The sequence below is a fragment of the Anolis sagrei genome, chromosome X, assembly GCF_037176765.1.
Source record: "Anolis sagrei isolate rAnoSag1 chromosome X, rAnoSag1.mat, whole genome shotgun sequence".
Lineage (NCBI taxonomy): Eukaryota > Metazoa > Chordata > Lepidosauria > Squamata > Dactyloidae > Anolis > Anolis sagrei.
In genome coordinates, this window is record NC_090034.1 from 36,046,727 (window position 1) to 36,057,198 (window position 10,472).

General features: G+C 43.3%; 1 protein-coding gene across 1 annotated transcript in view; it reads right to left on the bottom strand.

The window, feature by feature from the left end:
* The window catches only part of ANKLE2 (ankyrin repeat and LEM domain containing 2), a 46,660-nt gene extending 36,411 nt beyond the window's left edge, over window positions 1–10,249 (bottom strand). The window contains exon 1 of the mRNA XM_060785699.2: window positions 9,648–10,249. Coding sequence (XP_060641682.2) covers window positions 9,648–9,888 — 241 coding nt within the window. The 5' untranslated portion in view covers window positions 9,889–10,249. The remainder of the gene's footprint in view (window positions 1–9,647) is intronic.
* Between the last annotated feature and the right edge of the window lie 223 nt (window positions 10,250–10,472).

Sequence of the window (10,472 nt, forward strand, 5' to 3'; positions counted from 1 at the left end):
TTGTGTGTGTGTGTGTGTGTGTGTGTGTATATATATATATATATATCCTTTTTGCATACATGAAACAATATGTTACAGCAATGTGTACATATAGCTTTTCTCTATATTCAAGTGGGCATCAGTATATCTGTTGATCTTGACATTGAAGAATAATGCTTGATACACTTGAAAAATTAAGTTTTAAACCACAAAAAAGTGCCGGGTTAAATTTCAATTAGTAGGAAATAAAACTGAGGAACCTGTTGAATGTTTTATGGGGGGAGGGGGGTGAAGCAAACATTGGTTAGTGATAGCAATGTATAACATTAGATATACATTCTAATCCCCAAGAAAGAAGACACTGGGGATTTGCAGTAACCACAGGACTATTGCACTCATTTTCTATGCAAGCAGTTGTATGGTGTCAGAAATGCCAAATGTCCAGGAAAGAAAGAGGCACTAAGGACCATACTGCAAACAAAGGTTGGATAATGGAGCATACTAAAGAATTTTGTAAGAAATAAATCTATGCTTTATGGATTATAGGAAAGCCTTTGATGATAGAGCTATGGTTTAATTGACGGACTTGAAAGGACTGTGTGTAGGACGACAATTTAATTCTGGCAATTGTTCTAATGTTTTACTGTTTTTATGATGTTTTTATAATGTTTTATACTGTTTTTATCTAAGATGTTTATTTATGCTTTTGTTATCAGCTGCCCTGAGTCCCTCTGCGGAGGTCAAGATAGGACAGGATATAAATGTCCGAAATAAATAAATAAATTGTGTCAATCATTATAATCTGTGGCATTTTCTTAAATAAACAGGCGTGCCGCATTTTATTGTCCTGATGTGCAACCTACACTGAGTGTCATGACTCCCTGAAAGTAATCAGGGGCATAAAAATGCCATTTTATAGGATACTAGCCGTCCCCTGCCACACATTGCTGTGGCCCAGTCTGTGTATGTGTTTTGTGTGTGTGTATGAATGAGCGAAGGAAGATAGATGCTTTTGAACTGTGGTGTTGGAGGAAAGTGCTGAGAGTGCCTTGGACTGCGAGAAGATCCAACCAGTCCATCCTCCAGGAAATAAAGCCCGACTGCTCATTGGAGGGAAGGATACTAGAGACAAAGTTGAAGTACTTTGGCCACATCATGAGGAGACAGCAAAGCCTAGAGAAGACAATTATGCTGGGGAAAGTGGAAGGTAAAAGGAAGAGGGGCCGACCAAGGGCAAGATGGATGGATGGCATCCTTGAAGTGACTGGACTGACCTTGAAGGAGCTGGGAGTGGTGACGGCCGACAGGGAGCTCTTGCGTGGGCTGGTCCATGAGGTCACGAAGAGTCGGAGATGACTGAACAAATGAACAACAATGTATATATTTGTGTATATGTGTATATATGTGTGTTTAGGTACATATATGTGGTTTTGTGAATGCGTTGTAATGTATATTTTAATTTTTGGCTTTTTAAGTCTCTTCTGCTGTGTTTTCCAGTGTTTTTATGAGTGATGGTCACTCGTTGGCCTGATAGGCATATTGTGTCCACATTTGGTGTCAATTCGTCCAGTGGTTTTTGGGTTATGTTGATCCCACAAATGAACATTACATTTTTATTTATATAGATACATGGAGAATTTGGGCAGACCATTTGGCCAGACAGCTGGTGTGTGGAACTAGGAGGTTACTGCAAAGTGAGGAAGCAATAAAAGGCTCCTTGCACCTTTTATTGTTTCCTCACTGATAAGAGTTAGGAAGTTAGGAAAGATACCAGTTCCCAGGAAAAGGCATGAGATCACCAAGATGTAATGTGCTTAATGAGCCAATAAATACTCAGAAGGATATTTATAAGGTCTAACTTGACAATTTGGGCTAAAATACATTAATGTACCACTAGTATACTGAAAGTATTAAATCAATTTGTTGATTTTACTAGTTTCAGTAATTCTACGATGATTTTGCAATTAATTTGGCACAAGCAGAACAACAGGATATAAAGCTGAAATGCTGATCATGCAGTCATCCAGAAACTTTTGGACTGAAACTTCCAACATGGCTCATCTCTGGCTATATTGCCTAGGATTGCTGAATTTGCAGACCAACATCTGGAACCAGACATGATTCCCATCCCTGTAATAAATACAAATGGAGATTGGACACCTCTCACACTAGGAGGATTACGGATTATAAATATTTGCTTTTTCATATTCCATATTTCAATATGGGGCCCAAAGAATCTCACAACATAGATTAAAACAAATTGTAACTTTAAAAAGACTTAAATGATAAAGAACAGTTAACAATTAAATTAACTGTTCTAACATACTATATTCAATTAAATTAACTATTATATCAAACCAACAATAATGCAAAACATTTAAAGTATTTAAAACAATTACAAGTATTTCCCCATTAGTCAAAATGACGCATAGGTTATACTATTTGTGGTGTTTTCTTTTACTGTCCAGGCAATCAAAACATCTTCCCACTCCCACTCTCTCTGCTTTCACATGAAAAAAACCATGTGTGTTACTTTGCTCTCACTTTGCGTATCAGACAGGTAAACATTCCTAATTAATGAGGTTTTGGTTGTGACCGCATGCTCCCAAGCAATTATATTCAATTCAGTAGCTTCAAAGATTACCCATCATCTATGACAAATATGAGAATGAAAGGATGTAATGTCTAATATACAATTGCAATGTCATGCAATATAAGCATACAGCTGAATAGCTAATATAATATGGTAGCACAGATGGCATGGGAGCATATACACAGTAGCCACGTGTGGCCATACAAAACAAAGGTACGTGGCAAGGCTGAAAGAGACTTAAGAACAGAATCCTGACATGTGTATCCTCAGCAAATGTGCCCATGAAACCAAATCCTCCCCCCATTATCTCACAGTTTTCATCAGGCTCATATATATGATATTTCAAATAAATCTGGACTCATGTCACAAAGGGCTTTTAAGGTTATAACCAACACTTTGCACTCAAGAAAAAACAATTAGAAAAGGATGGAATGCACATTAACAGTGATGTACAGAATGACAAAAACATCAGACATAGTAGACACTTGAAAATCAGACTGTGCTTATAATACAAAGATGGGTTGTTGTAGGTTTTTTCGGGCTATATGGCCATGTTCTAGAGGCATTCTCTCCTGACGTTTTGCCTGCATCTATTGGAAGCATCCTCAGAGGTAGTGAGGTCTGTTGGAACTAGGAAAAAGGGTTTATATATCTGTGGAATGACCAGGGTGGGACAAAGGGCTCTTGTCTGTTGGAGCTAGGTGTGAATGTTTCAACTGACCACCTTGATTAGCATTTGATGGCCTGGCAGTGCCTGGGGCAATCTTTTGTTGAGAGGTGATTAGATGTCCTTGTTTGTTTTCTCTCTGTTGTTTTGCTGTTGTAATTTTAGAGTTTTTTTTAATACTGGTAGCCAGATTTTGTTCATTTTCATGGTTTCCTCCTTTCTGTTGAAATTGTCCACATGCTTGTGGATTTCAATGGCTTCTCTGTGTAGTCTGACATGGTGGTTGTTAGAGTGGTCCAGCATTTCTGTGTTCTCAAATACTATGCTGTGTCCAGCTTGGTTCATCAGGTGCTCTGCTATGGCTGACTTCTCTGGTTGAAGTAGTCTGCAGTGCCTTTCATGTTCCTTGATTTGTGTTTGGGCAGTTCTGCGTTTGGTGGTCCCTATGTAGACTTGTCCACAGCTGCAAGGCATAAAGAGTCCTTTTTCCCACCCTGGTCATTCCACAGATATATAAACCCTTTTTCCTAGTTCCAACAGACCTCACTACCTCTGAGGATGCTTGCCATAGATGCAGGCGAAACGTCAGGAGAGAATGCCTCTAGAACATGGCCATATAGCCCGAAAAAACCTACAACCCAGTGATTCCAGCCATGAAAGCCTTCGACAATACATTAATACAAAGATGCTTTTCAGGTATATAAATTAAGAGATTTTTTAAAAATTAACTAGAATTACAGCGTCCAGCCCACCTGATTTCCCGTCTCCCCATGTTTCTCAGGCAAGGGAGCTATCCTCTTGCACCAGAATTACATATGCTTGCAGCACAGAAATAATGTTACATATATTTTTTTATAATACATACAGATGCCATCCTTTCCACTGCAAGAAAGGGGTTCATTCCCTTCCCCATACCATACACAGAGACTCCCCTTCCATAAATACTAGTTTTGATGCAACAGATTAACCCTCTCCTGAAAAAGCACACAAAGGTTCCTTTCATTACAAATGAAATATGTAGGCTAGCAAGCAAAACATGTAGCAAAAGCCCCCACCCTTTTGGATGTCCTATTTCAAAAAGACTTCTAATTTGCCTGGTTCTGCTTCACTGCATTCAACACTGTGGGTGCATCTACAAGGTAAAAAATAATGCCGTTTACATCACTTTAATTCCCATGGCTCCACTATGCGATCCTGTGAGTATGACAAGGTTTTCAGCCTCCTCTGCCCATGAAGGCTGACACCTCATCAAACTACAATTCCCAGGAATCCATAGTATTAAGCCATGGCAGTTCAAGTGATGCCAAACTGCATTCATTCGACAGCACAGATGAAGCCTATGACACCTCTCATTTTTCTGATGCAGTTGAGCACCGCCCTGGCTATCTGTCTGGGGACAAAAGCGGGACGACAATGGTAGAAATTAGGTAACAACACTGGAGCAAAGGCACACTCCCAGTGAGGAAGCACGGCCTGCAGACATTGTTATCCATGTCCTCACTTGTTCATTTTTATTTATTTATTTACTTTATTTTTATCAAGTCTTTCTCTCAACAGAGGGACTCAAGGCACGATGCAAGTTACAAACAAAGCATGTAAATATGAATATAACAACTACAAAACAATTGAATATTTGTGTCATGAGCATAAAAATTAAAACACACTACAAATACAATTAAAATGTTGTTTTAAAACTAGATATCTCCCCTTTGAATGCCTGATGACATAGGTATGTCTTCATTTGCCTCTGAAAGGCAAGCAGTAATGACCTTCCACCCCCACCCCACCCCACCCCCCAGGGAGTTGGAAGATATCCCAAGTGCCATCCAGTCCAACCCTATTCTGCCAGGCAGCAACGAACAATTAAAGCATCCATGACAGATGGTCATCCAACCTCTGTTTTAAAACCTTCAGAGAAAAGAGACTCCACAAGACTCCCAGGCAGAAGCATATTCCACTGCCAAATAGCTCTTACCACCAGGAAGTTCTTCCTAATGTTTAGGTGGAATCTCTTTTCCTGTAGTTTGAATCAATGCCTACACTTCATCCTAGTCTCCAAGGCAGCAGAAAGCAAGCTTGCTCGTTCCTCCTCTATGTGATATTCTTTCAAATGCTTAAAAATTGCTATCATGTTCCATCTCAGTTTTCTTTTCTCCAAGCCAAATATACCAGCTTCTCGTAGGCTTGGTTTCTAAACCTTTGATCATGCTGGTCATCCTTCTATGGACATCAGCTAGCTAGCTTGTCAATATCCCTCTTGAATTGTAATGCCCAGAACCAGACACACTGTTATTCCAAGTGAGGTTTGATCAAAACAGAAGAGAGTGGGACTATGACTTTCCTCAATCTCAACACTATACTCTTATAGATGCAGCCTATTTTCAAGCAGAGGCTGGATGGACATTTGACAGGGGTGCTTTGACTGTGATTATTATTATTATTAACTTTATTTGTACCCCGCTACCATCTCCCCAAGGGACTTAGTGCGGCTTACATGAGGCCGAGCCCAAACACAACAACAAAAGCAATAAAACATCAATACAAGCAATTAAAAAACATAGACAATAAAATACATAACATTATCAAAAAAGCAACACATAATTAAAACAGTGGGAAGGCCCAATGTAGAGTTAAAATTGGAAATAATGCTGGGTCATAAACGAAAGGTGATACTAGTGTTTGTGGAGGGCATACAAGCAGGCTCAGGGAAATGTAAAGTGCTTTGGAGGACAAAGTGCTATGGGATTCATTGTTCTGGGAAGGCACACTGGAACAGCCACGTCTTCAAGGTCCTCCTGAAGAATGCTAGGGTTGGGGCCTGTCTGATGTCTTTAGGGAGTGAGTTCCAGAGTCGAGGGGCCACCACCGAAAAGGCCCTCTCCCTCATCCTCACCAAACGCGCCTGCGATGCTGGTGGAATCGAGAGCAGGGCCTCTCCGGAAGATCGAAGGGATCGTGTGGGTACGTATACAGAGATGCGATAACGTAGGTAGGCTGTGTGTTCCTGCAGAGTTGGACTGGATGGCCCTTGTGGTCTCTTCCAACTCTATGATCTAGAACAGAGGTCTTCAAACTTTTTAAACAGAAGGCCAGGTCACAGTCCCTCAAACTGTTGGAGGGCCGGATTGTAATTTGAAAAAAACATGAGTGAATTCCACTGCACATATCTTATTTGTAGTGCAAAAAAACCCCACTTAAAACAATACAATAATGAAAATGAAGAACAATTTTAACAAATATAAGCTTATTAGTATTTCAATGGGAAGGGTGGACCAGCTTTTGGCTGATAAGATAGGATTATTGTTGTTGTTGTGTGGTTTCAAGTCGCTTCAGACTTAGGTTGACCCTGAGCGAGGGCCGGGTAAATGACCTTGGAGGGCAGTATCTGGCCTTAGTTTGAGGACCCCTCATGTAGAATCACATAGGCTGTGCTAGCTGCTTCATCACACTGCTGGCTCACGTTCAGCCTGTGGTCTACTACAACTCCTAGATCTCTTTCATATTTACTGCTTTCAAGTCAGATGCCGCCCCTGTATCTGTGCACTTCATTTTTTTCTGCCTAAGTGTAATATCCTACATTTTACCTTGCTGAAATTCATTTTGTTAGTTTTGACCCAGCTCTCTAACCTGTTAAAAGTCATTTGGATTTTGATCCTGTTCTCTGGAGTATTTGCTCTACCTCCTAATTTGGTGTCATCTGCAAACTTGATAAGCATGCACCCTAAACCTTCATCTAAGTCAGTGGTTCTCAACCTGTAGGTCCCCAGATGTTTTGGCCTTCAAATCCCAGAAATCCTAAGAAACTGGCTGGGATTTCTGGGAGTTGGAGACCAAAACACCTGGGGGCCCATAAGTTGAGTACCACTGATCTAAGTCATTATAAAGATGTTGAAGAGCACTGAGCCCAATAGTCAGTTCTTTCCAGGATGAAGTGGAACCATTTGTGAGCACCTTTTGGGTTCGGTTCCTTAACCAATTACAGATCCACCTAATAGTATTTATTTATTTGCAGTATTTGTATACCATCCATCTCAACCCCGAAGGGGACTCAGGGCAGTTCACAGTGTTGGCAACAATTCAATTCAATAACAGTCGCATTGCCTAGTCCACATTTGACTAGTTTGTTTGCAAGAAGGCAATGGGGGACTTTGTTGAAGGCCTTACTGAAATCAAGATGATGGGGACAATGGACACCTGATTTAATCTGATTCATAAATAGCAATAGTATGAACAGTGAGTTTGATTAATAAATAGCCTTAGTCTTAGTGTTAGAAGACTTTAGCCAAGAGAAACACACACAGAACAAAGAAAACATGCAACAAATGACAGCTGAAAGGAGAGAAGCAGAAAATAAACAGCCCACCACTTCCTTAGATATGTAGAAGAGGAATCAATTGAAGGTCTAGCCAAGGAACTCACACAGGTGGGCAAGACAATAAACCTCAAAAGCAAGTCTTAGATGTAGATAGTTCACACAAAATAGTGTTTGATGAACTGGACCAACAATGATGCCTCAAAGGAAGGACCAGATGGTACACTGATATATTGAATAATTGGAGATTTGCTTTCCTGTACTGTTTTGATAAGCATCTAATCAAAGGTACCATGGGAGGATGAAAGGAGAATGGAAAGGAAAGAGAGCATGGGAAAAAGGATGTTGGACATTCTATGAAGCCCTAACGGGCTGCATCTTGTGGTGGCACTTCCTTTTCATGCTGCCCACAGGTCTTTTTATTCTGCAAATTAAAATCTGTGTATTTCATCTCCTTGCCTTTTAACCTCATTTGGGAAATGGGCTTTGGAAATTTAAAAGAGGCATATGCTACATCCACAGCATTCCCTGCAGCTTGTACCTCTATCGAAAAAAGAGCTAAGATTAGCCTGGCATGACCTGTTTTTGAGAAACCCATATTGACTTGAGTGATAACAGCATTCTTTTCTAAGGCCCCTTCAACACAGTCCTTATATTCCGAGATGTGATCCCAGGTTATCTGATTTGAAATGAATTATAGCAGTCCACACTGATATCTGGGATAAGCAGATATTCTGGGATCAGATCCTGGGGCACAGGGACTGTGTGGAAAGGCCTTAAGTTATTAGAGACTGGGTTGTTGTAGTTTCGCCTGCATCTATGGCAAGCATCCTCAGAGGTAGTGAGGTCTGTTGGAACTAGGAAAAAGGGTTTATATATCTGTGGAATGACCAGGGTGGGACAAAGAACGCTTGTCTGCTGGAGCTAGTTGTGAATGTTTTAACTGACCACAGCATATAATGGCCTGGCCGTGCCTGGAGCAAACTTTTGTTGAGAGGTGATTAGATGTCCTTGTTTGTTTCCTCTCTGTTGTTGTGCTGTTGTAATTTTTGAGTTTTTTTAATACTGGTAGCCAGATTTTGTTCATTTTCATGGTTTCCTCCTTTCTGTTGAAATTGTCCACATGCTTGTGGATTTCAATGGCTTCTCTGTGTAGTCTGACATGGTGGTTGTGAGAGTGGTCCAGCATTTCTGTGTTCTCAAATAAAATGCTGTGTCCAGGTTGGTTCATCAAGTGCTCTGCTATGGCTGATTTCTCTGGTTGAAGTAGTCTGCAGAGCCTTTCATGTTCCTTGATTCATCTTTAGGCAATTCTGCGTTTGGTGGTCCCTGTGTAGACTTGTCCACAGCTGCATGGTATACGGTAGACTCCTGCAGAGGTGAGAGGATCCCTCTTGTCCTTTGCTGAACGTAGCATTTGTTGGATTTTCTTGGTGGGTCTGTAGTTTGTATGCTGTGTTTCCTCATCAGCTTCCCTATGTGGTCAGTGGTTCCCTTGATGTATGGCAAGAACACTTTTCCTCTGGCTGGATCTTCATCTTTACTCTCGTGGCTTGTTCTTGGTCTTGCAGCTCTTCTGATGTCTGAGGTGGAGTAGAGACTGCTTCTGTAATGATTTCCTCCAGAATTTTTCCTGGTGTTGGTGATTACATGGTAACTGAGTCCTCCTCCCCCCACCCCCTTCTTGAAGATAGGGACAGCATCCCATCCCCCCCCCCCCAAAGTCTTCTTATGGGACTTCTATTCTCCAAGATGACTGCCAGTGGTTCTGAAATGACTTCTGCTAGTCCAGGCATGGGCAAACTTCGGCCCTTCAGGTGTTTGGACTTCAACTCCCACAATTCTTAACAGCCTACCGGCTATTAGGAATTGTGGGAGCTGAAGTCCAAAACACCTGAAAGGCCGACGTTGTGCCCATGCAGTTCTGCCCATGCCTGTGCTAGTCCACTTGAATTCCTTTAGAGCTGAATGCCTTTGGAGTAGCCAGGCATTCCTGGACGACTTTTGAACCTCTTTTGGGATGCATTTCCCGGCCTCCCCCTTTACCTCCTGCTCCCCACAGCTAGTCCCGGTTCAGAGCCCCTCGCTCCGCTCACCTTGGCAGAAACCCTCGGCCCGGCGCGGCTTCTCCTCAGGCGGAGGCGAGGAGGAGGGAGGCGGGGAGAGCGCGCCCCCTCCGGCCTTCCCAGCCTGGCGGCCTCGGCGTCCAACCGGCCTCCTTTCCCACAGGCGCGCCAGCCAGCCCACGACGCCTATCACCGCGAAGGCAGCCAGCAGCTCCCAGCTCGGCCAGCGGGCCCACGAGGAGGCGCCCCACACGAAGGCCCAGCGCTCCATCCTCTCGCCCTTCGCCTCACGCCACGCGCGAACGCGCAGCAAACCCAACGCCCTTTCGGGGGGGGGGGGGCAGGACCAAACCCCTCCCGGCTTCCGTCCTTCGCGTCCTCCTCTCACTCCTCCCCCTCGCCTTGTCTCCAAGCCCCGCCCCTCCAACTCCAGGGCTGTCTAACGGCATGCCTGACGGAAATTTCCAAAAAGGGGCCCATGGTGCGCTTCGAGAGAAGGCGCCTCCCGTTCCGCCGGGCCTTTCTCTCGCCGCAGAAGGCCTTGGGGGACTATTCAGGTGCCCATTACCAGCGGCTGAGCCAATCCCTCCTTCGGAAGGCGTGAAACGGAAGCCTATCCCGCCCCCCGCCCCCGCCTTTGGGCTTTTCTGACAAGAAGCCTTGAAGCTCAGAGCCGAGCATTGACAGGAGCGCTGTCCAATCAGAGCCATCCACGTCAGCGTTTGTTGTGGTGTGAATTCCAGCCGTTTCCGACGTGCGGCGGCCCTGGCGTTGGCCTTGGTTCTTCGGGGCTGCTATTGCTCTGGCCTTCCTCGGAAGCTGAACGAGTGGGACTGTTGTCGAAAAACGCCCGGG